Source organism: Furipterus horrens, unplaced genomic scaffold (genome assembly GCF_987537825.1).
Source record: "Furipterus horrens unplaced genomic scaffold, mFurHor1.1.pri manual_scaffold_9, whole genome shotgun sequence".
In the NCBI taxonomy this organism is placed as follows: domain Eukaryota; kingdom Metazoa; phylum Chordata; class Mammalia; order Chiroptera; family Furipteridae; genus Furipterus; species Furipterus horrens.
The window spans coordinates 83,234,706-83,250,046 of NW_028327179.1; the positions used below are offsets into that span (position 1 = coordinate 83,234,706).

General features: G+C 37.7%; 1 protein-coding gene across 1 annotated transcript in view; it reads right to left on the reverse strand.

Moving 5' to 3' along the window:
* Positions 1 to 15,341, reverse strand: part of GRM8 (glutamate metabotropic receptor 8) — an 837,366-nt gene that overhangs the window by 94,933 nt on the left and 727,092 nt on the right. The window contains exon 8 of the mRNA XM_090287460.1: positions 8,645 to 9,580. Coding sequence (XP_090143586.1) covers positions 8,645 to 9,580 — 936 coding nt within the window. The remainder of the gene's footprint in view (positions 1 to 8,644; positions 9,581 to 15,341) is intronic.

Here is a 15,341-nt window from a genome sequence, read left to right on the forward strand (position 1 = left end):
GCTGGCACCCTGTGTGCTGCCTGAGATATAAGCGTCTACTGAATCATGGAAAATGCAATTTGAAGTTATATAAGGAAATTAGTCACTGCATCATTCTGTATAATCTGCAGTCAAGGGTGTCTTAATGTTCTGTCAATATAGAAAAAAAATGTCTATTTGTATGACATTCTCTTAAACATTTTGAAATAATGTCATGGTTATTACTGCGTCTGAAAATATTCATGTTCTAATCTTAATCGAATCTAGTCTTCTAACATTTTCAATCATATTAAGAAAGTTAAACCATTTTCATGATGTGTTAGTTGTAGGACGAGGTTTCCAGATGACTGATTGTCTAGTTAATTAAATTATTATAATTTGGGCGCAAAACATTAAAACTCTGTAAACTTTATTTTAATTTTAAAAAGATGAATGTGAAAATACCACAATCTCACTAAAAGCAACTGTTTAAGTAGTTCTGGGACCCTCAACAGAGCCCCAGAATGAAGGGTCATGGAGTCTAAGCAGAGTTCATTGAGCAAATATTTCTTTGTGTTGTCAAATAAGATAGGCATCCCCCAAAAGAATTGCCCTAAATATGTAAGTGGGTAATTTTATATAGTGGTAATAAATAGCACAACTGGAAATAAAATAATAAGCCTAGCTAAGGCAACATTCTCTAAGAGAGCTACTTAACAGGCTTGCTTGCTTACAGTGAGCCCTAAAACCTTTTTCTTACACTTTTTTCTTCTATATCTTCATAAGCATATCATTTTAACTGAGTGAATTAATAATATTTTTTTCCTATTGTTTTATTTTTCCTTTTTTCTTTTTTTAAATTTGTTTTTCCCCTTCCAGAATTGATTGCAACAGTCTGGTATGATAAATCTTGCCCAGACACTATCTACCCTAATATCTAAAATAGTTCTATAACTATAGTGGGACATCGTGAAACCTTCAAAAAGATCAGCTTCAAATGGCTATAAGCTGACAAGGAAAGAAAATACTATACAGTTTACAATTGCAGACACACAAGATGGCTATTGATAATCATCTCTACTTCCCATCATTCTGAGGAAGGAAAGAAATGTTAGGAGGCAGGAGTGGCTGGAAACAACCTCTAGCCTGATATGTTTGGAAAATTACTTCCATTGTTGTCTAGGTCGTGTTGACATTCTTACCCCAGGTTTCTCAGGTTGTTCTTTTCTTATTTGGACTATTACTTAAAAAGCAGAACTTTAATTTATTATTTTCAAAACTATTTCTTCTACAACTCTTGTTAGTGTTATTCAATTTTAAGATTTTAAATTAAGTATTTTAGCAACTGCCTTCTGATGACACTTTGCTCTTCCAGTCGTCAGCAGCCGTCCGTCTCGAGAGACGATGGTGTAGCTTCTCAAGAGTCTATCTGCACCGCCGAGAATGGCTGTGCAGTCCGACTCGGGAGTCACATGGTATCTGTCTCCTCCCGTGTTGAATCGACATCTTGCGATGATGCTGGAGTGTCCTCTCCAGTGAAGCTGAAGCTACAGAGCCTGGGCAGGGTGATATGGAGGGTCTGCTGTTGCCCATGCAGCAGACCCCCCCTCTCTTCGCAGCTGAAGGGTCCAAGGGAAAGACGGAGTCAATACAGCTTGGCTTCAGGTGCACCGCAGGAGTTGCCGGTGTTGACTACAACGTCAAACCGCCTTAGGGACTCCGGCTCCGGATTTTCTGTCGGGGTTTACTCCCTTAGCCTTTCCCCTGAAGAGGTATGCCGCAAGGCAGCGGAGATTTTTTGGAGTCAGAGTTTTCCTTCTCTGATGTGCCCTGACTGGAAGATCGAACCAGCGACACTTAGCTCGCAGGCCGACGCTCAATCCACTGAGCCAAACCAGCCAGGGTGCTCTTCCAGTACTTTCTGCTAAATACATGAAGGAGTATATATATATATGAAGAACTCTCCTTGCTTTTTCTCCTACTCCTACTCTCAGGGAACCCCTTTGTTTGCAATAACACTTCCAGTGGGGTGCTGCACAGACATGATTTAAATGTCTAAAGAAACTGAGGGAAAAGTGGATAAATTTGAATGTATTCAGTCATTAAACAAATGTGTTTTTGAGAACATATTCTGGCCTGGTTTTATGCAAGATGCCAAAAATGAAATGGTGAGCAAACCATATTAGGTCTCTTCCCTCATGAAAAGTAGCCTAATAGAAATAATAGCCAACACATGGTGATTGCTTATTATGAGCTAAACAGGTATTGTGACTCATATGTAAAATTACCATGAGGTCTATGATACAAATACACCATCATGAACCAAGAGGAGGAGGCTTTTGTTTGTTGGTTTGTTTTTCAATTTAAAGTCAATCATCTTCCTGCCCTTTCCTAGATGATAGGAACTCAGATCTGCTATAAATTGCAGGTGTTGCTTTACATTGGTTCCATTTTCTCAGCTGGTTTAGCAGAGCCAGCATTTGATTAGAAGCCCTCCCACTCGAGAGCTCGTGCTTCTCCAAACTGCACTCATCATTTCTGTATTTCTGCACTCTTCTGGCCTTCAAAAGTCAGATGCAGTAAATGAACAAGGGAGGGATGACACTGTAACATTATTTAGATAATCAGATTAATTCTTTGCTTTGTGTATCTTACATAGAATTAAGGACAACTATAATAGTTCTTTTTTGCATTTCTCCCTAAATATTTAGCAGTCCTATTTCAGAATAAATGATGATGACAAAATTGTAAGTGCACATGGCCCATTATTTAAATGACATAACTTCTTTTTCAGGATGTATATATAACATTCCCATTATGCCATAGTCTAATTTAAATCATAAATAAGCACTTATATTAGTATATGTTTATTGTACAAGATACTTCATTCACTCATTCAATGGGCATTTATTCAGAATGTTGTAACATAAAAGTCTCTATGTTAAGAGACATATTCATTCAGATATACTTGTACATCAGACAGACACTGATTACCTACTACAAATTTATAAAAATATTACATTTCAAGATTAGAGGAGGAAATAAAGTGGTGGGAGTGAGTAGAGGGAGGAGGATAAGATGACCCGCAGGTTTCTTACTTGAGCTACATGACTCATCCAGAGGGAGAGGAAGGAAGTCTGGTTGGGGACATATCAAGGTTTTGACATTGTTGAGTTTTATTTTCTTTTTCTTTTTTTTTTTAATTTTATTTTTTGGTTATTCAATTACAGTTGTTCCATTTTTCCCGCATTGCTCCCCCCTCCCAGCCCATCCTTTCTCCCACATTTATATCCCTCTCCGTTGTCAATGACCATGAGTCATTCATACACGTTCCTTGACTAGACCCTTCCCTTACTTATCCCCCTTCTCTCCCTCCCCCCTCCCTCCTACTGACTACTATTCTAGTCTTTGCCTATTTAGTTCGTTTGTTTGTGTTGCTCTTTAGTTTCCTGTATTAGGTGATATCATATGGTATTTTGCTTTCTTTGCCTGGCTTATTTCACTAAGCATAATTCTCTCTAGTTCCATCCATGTTGTCGCAGATGGCAGGAGTTTCTTCTTTCTTTCTGCTACATAGTATTCCGTTGTGTAAATGTACCACAGTTTTTTGATCCACTCATCTACAGATGGGCACTTAGGCTGTTTCCAGCACTTGGCTATTGTAAACAGGGCTGCTATGAACATAAGGATGCATAGGTTTTTTTGAATTAGGGTTTTAGGATTTTTTGGGTATAATCCTAGCAGTGGAATCACTGGTTCAAATGGCAGTTCCATTTTTAGTTTTTAGAGGTAATTCCATACTGTTCTCCATAGTGGCTGCACCAGTCTGCATTCCCACCAACAGTGTAGTAGGGTTCCCATTTCTCCACATCCTCGCCAGCACTTGTTGTTTGTTGATTTGTTGATGATGGCCATTCTGACAGGTGTAAGGTGGTATCTCATTGTGGTTTTTACTTGCATCTCTCTGATGGCTAATGATGTTGAGCATTTTTTCATGTGTCTATGGACCTTCTGTATGTCCTCTTCGAGAAGTGTTTGTTCAGGTCCTTTGCCCATTTTTTAATTGGGTTGTTTGTTTTCTTGATGTTGAGTCGTATCAGCTCTTTATATATTTTGGAGATCAGTCCCCTGTCTGTGATATCATTGGCAAATATGTTTTCCCATTTCTTTTTCATTTTTAAGGTGTTTTATTTTCTTTCCAGCTGACATTGTGTTTGAAGCACCATGCTCACTGAAGCTTGGCAGGGCCATGACCCTTGTTTGATAAGCTTGGTTTTATGAGACCAATTATAGATGGCAAAATATGTATTTAAGAGATTTCTTTTTGTCATCACAAAAATCCCTAACCATCCCTGATGATTCTTTTTCTGACTATTACATTTTAATCTTTTGTCTTTTCAGCACAATTATGAGTGTTTGTGTTAGTTCATGTCCATGCCTCAGAATGCCCACCCTTCCTTTACACCAGTATTTATATGAAAAGAAAAAGTGCATTTATATGATGACCTAGTAGAATGTAGCAGTAGGCAAAAGCTAATAAGTGATGTCATTAAAACCTATTGAAATATACATGATTCATCTTGATTTCAAATTCTGGGAAAAAAGGAATATGCAGAAATTAAAAACAATCTAATTTAAAAACAGGCAAAGGACCTCAATAGACATTTCTCCAAAGAGGATACACAGATGACCAATAGACATATGAAAAAATGCTCAATGTCACTAATCATCAGAGATATGCAAATTAAAACCACAGTGAGTTATCACCTCACACCAGTCAGAATGACCATCATCAATAAATCAACAAACAACAAGTGCTGGAGAAGATGTGGAGAAAAGGGGAACCTACTGCTCTATTGGTGGGAATGCAGACTGGTGCAGACACTGTGGAAAACAATATGGAGTTTCTTCAAAAACTTAAAAATGAAACTGCCTTTAGACCCAGCAATCCTACTCCTAGGACTATATCCTAAGATTCCAGAAACACTAATCAAAAAGAAGAATATATATACCCCTCTGTTCATGGCAGTGTTATTTCCAATAGCCCAAGTGTCCAGCAGTAGATGAATGGATAAAAAAGCTGTGCTACATTTACACAATGGAATTCTACATGACTGTGAAAAAGAAGGAACTCGTACCCTTTGTGACAGCATGGATGAACCTGGAGAATATTATGCTAAGCAAATTAAGCCAGTCAAAGAAAGATAAATACCATATGATCTCATGTATATGTGGAACTCAATGCGCAAAACACACTGACAAACAAAATAAACCCAGAGGCATGGATACATGGAACAGACTGACATATCTCAGAGGAGGTGGGGAGGGGGCTGGAAGAGATTAACCAAAGAATATATATGCATAGCCCATGTACACAGATAACAATGTTGTAAAGGCCAAGAGGGAGGGTAGGGACTGCGGGAGAGGGGGTAAAGGGGAGGCAGGGGATATCTGTAATATTGTCAACAATTAAAGACACTTTTATCATTGAACAAAGACAGAGAGAGCTGTCTGCCTTCGTAAATGTTACTAACGCCCCCTTATAACTTGATTCTACTTAGAGGTTGTCTGAATTATCTGTCGAAATTATTCAATTAATTTTACTTTTTATTCTTAATTCTCTTGTAATTTCAGTGAGACCTATGTGGTTAGATAAGTTTCCATCTGTAGGCATTACTCTTAGAAGCATAATTAAATATATTCTAGAAGAAATTTTGCTCCTCTGCTATCTTCCATGCTATAAAGTTGATGTCACTGATGTATAGTCATAGCATGCACAGCTCTCATCTTTGCTTTTCCATCTCAGAGCTGACTGCTCATCATCTTCTCTTGCCCTTGAGCCTGATCCTCTCTTGCCCTTGACACTGGCACCTTGCTGGTGCTGGCAGACATCAGGCAGCATCGGCTGGGAGCCAGGCTGAACCTTATAAGAAAGTCTCTGGGAAAGCAGACTGACAGGGACTCAATAATTAGCACAATGCTGGACACTGTGCTCAATAAAGATCTGCTGAATTAATGGATATGTGGGCTGCCGTGCTGCTACAAACACTTCGAGTTGTTAATGGTGAGGTTAATTGGCTGAGCATTATAAGTGAGGATGGAGGACTGGCCAGCTCTTTGGTCCTCCATAAGTCAATAAAACTTATTCAAAGCCTTCTTTTAGAGATATAAAAGTTTTATTCACTTTCAATATGTGTCAATAATTTTAGCAATGTGAAAAAATAATCATTCTAAAACATTTTCTGTATTGTTTTCAATAATAAAGACTTTTTATAGAGAATAGCAGGTAGCACATTTTAATGTGAGGTGTTAGGATGACACATTAAGTGTATTATATAAAGCACTTCAGTAGCAAAATCTTAGCCACTTATAATCTCTCTTGATGTAGAGCGGGTCAACATTCAGCAACTGCAAGACTGGCTAAACAATTTGAGGACTATAATATTATGGAAATTTCTAGAATCAGCATTTCTTATTGATTTCCTTAGTCTTTTCTATGTTTAATCATATAATAAATACAAAATAAATTCCAATTAACATTATGTTATAGTTTGTCTTACACTGTACTTCTTCGACTTATTTTGATCCCACAAAGCTAAGAAATAAAAAGGAATTTTATCTAGCCACATCCAGTCGCATTTCTATGGGTGTGGATCTACCTTCACATATGAATACACATGTTGAACTCTGGTATTTAGAAGGATGTACAGTTCCTGCAGGCTCAGCGGCAGCAGCCAGCCTCTACCCCCTGGCACATGCATGTGTCCATTTCATCCTGAAACTCGTAGTCTCTCTATTACTGCTTCTGGGGTCAGCTGCCACTCTGCAGAGTTTTTGTTCTGAGAGGTTATTTTCTTTTGATTACCTTTAAAAAGCTTATTAGCATGGTGCATGTTTTAACTACAATTATTATATACAATAGCTTGATGTAGGACCATGATTTTATGTATTCTAAAAATCTAGGCACCGAAAGACTTATATGAGTAGAAAAAACATCTTACTCCCCACGACACTGGAAGTCACATTATGAAAAATTAGAATAGGCTGCAATTTATAAAATGTAAAGAAAAGGATAGAAAAAGAGAAAAAAGTTAGAAGACAGAACTTAGAAGATTTTGTTCTATTAAATATTTATTGTCCACAAGGAAGCAAAATAAACTACTTGGGGCCCACTCCAAATAAAACAGTATATAGAAAAAAGTCAGTCCTAGGTTCAAATACAAATACCACTTAGGTTTATGCTATTAATAATTCACATAATACAGACATTGTCTTGCAGTGGCCAGCACAATTAACCATATCAAAACCGACCCAATAAACATTGAGAAACTTATTTTCCAACTCACACATTGTTTCCTAAGTTAAATATACACAGTTGATGCTAATAAAGACTCATCTGCATGTGTTAAAATATAACGATTTCTAGTTTTTAGGTTTAGAGCCCCAAACTGTCTTACTTCCTTCCCTGCCATATGCTCCGACATCAAATATTCATGGACGTCTATTGGCCGTGCCAGTCATGAAAGGTCACAGGTCTGGAACTCACAGGAGTTCTTTCTACTCAATAACACAAGTTTGCTGGAGTACATTTTCATCCAAACATGGTTGCAGGCCACATCAATCTAGCAAGGGATGGATGCTCATACTAATAGCTCTCCGTGTACTTACTGAATCCTTTTTCCTCTGAATTAGTGGGGATTTTAAGAGTCATGCGCGACCCCACTTGGAACCTTGGAGACTAAGTAGTGTAATTGCCTCCAGAATGTGTGATTTCCTCATGACTTTCCATGATGGAAGATGCAGCAACCTTTCAGTTCTTCCTCTGAGAAAAGAACTTTCTCATATGCACGTTGAGCTAAAGGGCTGTCCATTACTGAAAGATAGCTTTGCATTTGCTTCACAAGCAGCCTTTTCTCTAGAACACTACCCAACCCTCGGAATTCATGGTTCACATTAGTTCTCTGCTTTTCTGTGCATAGAACTACGTACATACATTTCCATTCACACTGCCTTTCACATAGAGATGTAGTGGTTTTTGTGGAAAAGGCTAATAGTGACAAATGAAAATACGTTTGGGAGATTCCATTGATCCCCACCTTGAAATAATTATAAACTGCTTTGTATAATTGCCCATTGCTGTCTTTAATAACACCTCACCCTCCACATGTGGAAAGGCACTAAAAATGGAGGTTCAGTTTCTTTCTGTTGTTGTTTTACTATAAAACTTCCTTCTGTGACTAAAACCCTTACATGAGAGCCAGAAAAAGGGGCATTTGTCAGAAATTAGAATATGATCTGCGACAGCTCCCGCCTGTGAATCATGTTTGCCCTTTTTTCCTTCCTCTTTTAATCAACATTTGGAAAAGAACAGTTATGTCTGTAGACAAGAGAGCTGGGAAGAGAGACCCAGAAAGTGATGTGAGCTCCGTCAATCTCCAGCCTTGCTGAGGAAGACACATGGAAGTTTTTTCATGGGAAGTAGGCCTCAATCAATAACACACATTTAAAGCAAAGTGACCCTGAGGTAATTTAGTGTGTGTATGTGTGGGTGTATTTCTAAATAAAAATAACACAGACTGAATCATCTTGAGAGAGTGTAATTGGGTCAAAAAGAAAGGCAGGAAAGCATCTTGTAGAAAAAGTTAAATCTCAGGAAAGGGTTGACAAATATTTTTCTTGCACTTACCTTCTCTGCTGACTGGGCTGTACCAAAAAAGATGGGAATGAAGGCTAACCAAATGATGCAGGTGGTATACATGGTAAATCCGATAGGTTTGGCTTCATTGAAAGTCTCTGGAACTCCTCTCGTTTTAATGGCATAAACAGTACAAGTGACCATCAAGAGGATACTGTACCCCAGCGAACAAATGAGAGAGAGGTCAGAAATGTCACACTTAAGCACTCCCCTGGCGTTCTCTGGATCCAGAGTCCGCTGTTCTCCGTAGTCAATGATGATGTGTGGGGGGTCCACACCAAACCAGACACACACTCCCAGGAGCTGGACAGAGATGAGGCTGAAGGTGATCACCAGCTGGGATGCCGGACTAATAAACTTGGGTGCCGTGACGGATTTCTTCCCCTGCTCAAATATTCGGTGGATTCGGTTTGTTTTGGTAAGAAGGGCTGCATAGCTGAAACACATGCCGAGTCCCAGGAAGATCCGTCGGAAGGAACATATGATTGTACCTGGTGCTGCGATCATTAAAAAGGTGATGGAATAACAGAGGAAAATCCCTGTTAGGAGCACGTAACTGAGTTCGCGTCCTGAAGCCCTCACAATTGGGGTATCATTATAGCGGACAAAGGTCACGATCACAAAGGTGGTGGCGATGATTCCCAATATTGCAACAAACACAGGCACCACAGCCCAGGGGGAATGCCACTCGAGTTTGATGATGGGGATAAGCTGGCAGCCTGTGCGGTTGATGTTTGGTCTCTGGTCCAAAGGGCAAAGTTCACAGGAGAGCTCATCCACCTGGTAGTTGTAACCTTCACAGCGCTCACAATGCCAGCAGCAAGGGACTCCCTTCACTGTCTTTTTCCTCTCCCCGGGCTTACAGGGCAGGCTGCAGACAGATGCCGGCTGAGCGTGTTCTCTGTTAGCCCACTGCATGTCTTCCACCTGTGGGTATAAAAAATTAATGAGCCTTCCATTTTCCCCCCGTTTATAATATCCCAATCCTAGCTACAGGTTTGTAATCAGTCACTGAGTGTTGGCAGTACAAAGGCAGTTGACCATAGTAAGAGCCCACTTTCTGTCCCTGATATTGACTTCATGAACGTGTTAAATGATTGGGCCCAATAAATCATTCACATCATCAACTTGATTGAATGTCATTAGTTTGCATTTACATCCTCCATGTTGACTAATCTGATGTTCACAGAAAGATTTATTGGTTCAAACCAGTTTTCAAGCTCAAAAAAATAAAGTACCATGGAAAGATGTTTTAGTGCTAATCACAGGTATAAATGCCAGAATCCCTCAAACATATATATATATATATATATATATATATATATATATGTATATGTATATATGTGTGTGTGTATATATATACACACACACATATAATTTTAATACATATACACACACATATATATATATTTTAATATATATAAAATAAATAATCCAAGTCTTTATACTATATTTGCAGAACATCAAACCACACTGTCAATTTTGAAAGGAAATGACAAAACTAGCTACTTTAATCTCTGACACTCCTCATTCATTTATGGTGATAACTATATTAATGTTTTTGCCTCTGCTTATGCTTGAAATATATATATCACCCAGTCTTGCATTTCACACTGTGAAAAATGCCACACTGAATGAGATAGCTGGATGGTAACGTTTTTCATTGAACAAGAGTAGCCAAATAAGAGGCATAAAAAAGCAAAACTGGTACTAATGAGACAGTTCCCCATTTGTGCTTAGTATTTGCTTAAGGGCCTTAAAGTTTCACTTTATTCTTTTGGATTAAATCACAAAATACCTCTATTAAAATTAAAATATGATTTTTAGGTGATTCTGCCACTCAGTGACCTCTTACCTTGAATTTGTTTACTAAAGGTTCTGGACCCAATTCCAATGAGTGTAGGTGGAAGGAGGGAGTTTTTCACACCACCAAGCAATTCTTGGACACCAGCCTTGTGTCTTACAAGTCAGCTCAATTCTGACATTATCTACCTGGAAATAGTATAAGATCCCATGGGTTAAGGGCTCAGTCCTACAAGACTACCCCTCCTTACTTCAGAGGACAGTCCTAAGTCCAGGCTGTCACCTGTATTCTAACCAACCTGCTATAAATTGGAGCTTCCAACAACCCTATCTTGTGTTCAATTAATTTTCTAGAATGGCTCACAGAACTCAGAGAAACATTTTACTTACAAGATTACTGATTTATTATAAAATGATAAAACTCAGGAGCAGCCAGATAGAAGCAATGAATAAGGCAAGGTATGTGCAAAGGGCAAGGAACTTCCATACCCTCTGAGCATACCACTCTCCCCAAATCTCCACCTGTTCACCAGCCTGGAAGCTCTCCCAACCCCACCTTTCTGGGTATTTATGGAGGCTTCATTACATACTGATTAATGATTCATTAAGTCGCTTGCCATTGGCAACTGATTCAACCTCCAGTCCCTCTCCCCTTCCTTGGGAGAGGGGGAGTGTCTGGGGTAGGATTACAAATTTCAATCCTCTAATCATGATTGAACACCCTGGCAATAAACCCCATCCTTAGTTACCTAGAGGCTTTCCAAAAGCCACCTTATTAACATAACAAAAGACACTTTTAATGCTCTTATCATAGAAATTCCAAGTGTTTAAGAAGCTCTGTCCCAGGAATGGGATTGAAAACAAGACACATTTTTTTTTTCTCTAAAAACCATAATATCAGATTTACTTTATCAGATACACAGTAATTTTGGCAGAATGCTAATAGGACAAAACTGGAAATTACAGATCATAAAAGACAACTTAAGAAAAGCAGCTAGCTACTAGAAAAGGTAAACTCTGTGAAAGGAGTAATTTTTTTCACTAATTGAACAAACAGCTACTGACACACAACTTGTCCCCAAATACTTGTTGAATTTGTGATAGGGAGGCCACCCCAGCAGAGCCCTGAGGAACAAGGCCAACCTGAAAGTAACGGGATCTGGAAATACAAGGTTGCACAAAGATGCACGGAAATGGGGAGCTGGGAGATAATTTAAAAAAAAAAAGAAAAACAATAACAGCAAAACAGCTTCTTTACTCAAGACCAGCTCTATTAACAATCCCAAAGAGGAATTACCCTGCTCTATAACAGTCTGGCTCCACAATGGCCCTCGTAAACTCACCTCCTAGAATTTCTGCACTCACGTAGTCCTCTCCCACCTTCAATGGAACTGACTAGTGTAAACAATAATATATTCCAGAAATGCTTGAATGTGATTTCTGAGGCTAAGTCATAAAAGACTTTGGCTTCTGACTTGCTCTCTCTTGGCTCCCTCACTCCATGAGAACTCTCCAGTAATGCTATGGAAAAAAACCGAGGACCCTGCCAACAACCAACACCAAATTACTGTGTAAATGAGGAAGCCACCTAAAAAGTGGATTGTCTGACCCCATTCAAGCCTTTAGATGATCACAGTGCAGCTGATACCTTAACTACAACCTCATGAGACCTGAGCCAGAATAATCCAGCTAATCTGCTCCTGCATCTCTGATCTACAGAAACTGTAAAATTAAAAAAAAAACAACAAAAAAAAAACGTTCCATTGTTTTAAACTGCTAAGTTTTGGAATTATTTGTTGTGCAGCAATAAAAAATAAAGAGTTCAAACTAAGCTCACCTACTCTGTGACCACCACCAGTGTAGTTAAGCTGTTGAGAATCTATTGAGAAGGCACACCCAGTGACAGGGATCGTACACCAAAATAAGGCCCCAAAGTGTCTAACGTCAGCTCTATCCTTTCATTACTCCTAAGATTGCCTCTCCTTGGGAACTATGTGACTGAGATTGTTCTCATGAATAGATATGCCTATTACTCAAGAATGCTTTCCTTTCTTGAATGTAAAGTCAATGGTTAAGGGCAGAGAGTTATAGTCCCCAAGCTCAATACTTGCAGAGGGCTATCAAATCTCCCCTTGGTGGACTATGGAATTCATACATATTTAATTTCAAACAGCCTCCCTCAAGATAGTAGATGCTGCTTCATGTGTCTTAAGGGAGCTCGAGACCATTATATCTACCCTGTCTGTTACCACAAAGAAAAAGCAATCTATCATAACCCTAATTTTCTATTAGGTTTTAATGATTTAAAAAGTTATTATATTTTCTTATAGGATCCCAGTAGGAAAGAAAAAAGTTAAATGGGAAGCATACACGGGCTTCTCTCAAAAATAGTGAGAAAAACAAAATGCTCCACTGAGTAGCTAAATTATTGACTTTATACCGTAATGGACTCGTATAAGATAATAAAATATTTTTTTGAAGGTTATATTTCAAAGCTAGTATTGTAAAACCAAAATTCTGTTTGGGGCTTCTCTAGATTTATAATGTTACTGTTAAAAAAAGGCAACAAAATTATCTCAAAATATTAAACTTCAAGATTAGTAGGGATCTTAAGGGTGAGCTGATCTAACAACATGTTTAATTCTTTAATTCTCAATATACTTTATTTTCCAGTTAACTTTTTAACAAAATAAATATACCAGATAAGCCTTATTACATAGAATATTTACCATTATGAACTAAATGTTAAATTTTTCTTTGCTAGTTTTCTGTGTACTAATTTTTATAAATAAAAATAAACATAAGATCATAGAAGTTATAACATTTTAAAAATAGTTGTCAATTTTATTTAAGTTAAAATCAATATGTCCAAGTAGTGCATGTGGCTTTTTTTTAATATAATGGAGAAATATTAAGTATGTTTCAGTAAATATGTTAAATATATGTGTTAAATCTATATAATTCCATTTTCATCAGGCAATCTATTTAGGTATAGCTATTCTGTACCTTGATGTCAAAGTCAAAGTCTGGTAACTAATCAATATCAATATCAAAAAAGGACAATTAGCAAATATTTATTTTACATATGTTGCTAAATGTTGATTAAAAATAATACTACTTGAGAGTACATTAAACAGACTAATCTTCACAACTTTGTTGCAAAGAATAAACAAGGATCATCCAATGTTTTTGTAGTACTATGTATAAATTATACCATGTTTTATAATGAGTACAAAAAGAAGCCTTATCCATGCATTTTAAAAACATTTTATTATAGAAAATTTCAAACATGTATAAAAGTAGAGAAAATAATAAAATGAACCCACATGTACCCATCATCCATGCCAACATTTATCAACTTGTGACTGATTTTGTTTCATCTGTTTTAGTATTATTTTCAAGAAAGTTACAGACATCAATAATTTACCCATATATAGATCAGTTTGTATCTCTAAAAGGTAAGTACTTAAAATTTTAACAATACTTTCATAATATCAACAAATGTTTAAAATGTGTCATCCTGGCCTTTGACATTGTTCTGATTAGGTTGTTTTCTGTCTAAAAGATATAGTCTAAGAAACAGATGATAGTTATATAGATAGATGTTCAGGGACAAAACCGTAGCCTATTCCTGTCTTGACAATGTTCACCAGTAGTGATTCATCCTGTAGGCTGTCAAATCGTTGTTATTATAACCACAAAACAAAAACTTTCTGAGTGTGCTTACATTTGTTAATCCTTACTCTTTCCAGACCAATCAACCTAGAGTAATAATTCATCAAGTCTTTAAATATATACTACTTTGTAGGATGGTTTTCTTCTATGTAGTTTTAATAACTCCTGAAAAAATAGCCACAAGGATATTTTCTAAAGACCCCATTGTAATTACTCATTTCCAGTATTCATTTTAAAATTTTCACTCAATATTATACCTCTGTTACAGTGTCTTCCCCACATATTAATATGATTCATTCATATTATTACTATACAAGGTCTGTCTGGAAAAAGTCCAGCCATTGTTAATATGAGAAAGTTTTGCGCATCAATATAACCTGCCAGCCAAGGAGAGTGAACTGGAATGTGCATGTGTGAACAATGACGAATTCACTGTACTAGTCAGTGGGGGTGATAGACGCCATTGAGTGAGTATGTGTGGCCATCGTATTCAAAATGACTGAGCAAGCACAGCAATGAATCTGCATCAAATTTTGCACTAAGCTTGAACATTCCTCTGCAGAAACTATTCAGATAATTCAGAAGGCTGAAGCTATGGGCAACTGGTGATTGGCAGCTTTTTTATATCAATGTGCCCACTCATGCATCACATCTCATGTAGAGTTTTCTGGAAAAACATCAAATCACCCAGATGACTCAGTACCCCTACAGCCCAGATTTGGTACCCTGTGATTTCTGACTTTACCCCAAACTAAAATCACCTTTGAAAGGGAAGAGATTTCAGACTGTCAGTGAGATTCAGGAAAATAGGACGGGACAGCTGATGGTGATTTGGAGAACTGTGTGAGGTCCCAAGGTGCCCACTTTGAAGGGGACTGAGGTGTCATCACCTTATGTACAATGCTTCTTGTATCTTCATCAATAAATGTCTCTATTTTTCATATTACATGGCTGGAAAGACCTCATACATGTGGAAAAAATTTAAATATAATACAGATAATTGACATCTAGTCACACCAATTTTTTTTTTAGTTTTATTTTTTAGTTTTTCAATTACAGTTGTCCCATTTTTCCCCCATTGCTCCCCCCCACCCAGCCCACCCTTTCTCCCACAATCATATCCCTCCCCGTTGTCCATGTTCATGAGTCATTTATACATGTTCCTTGACTAAACCCTTCCCTTACTTATCCTCCTTCTCTCCCTCCCCCT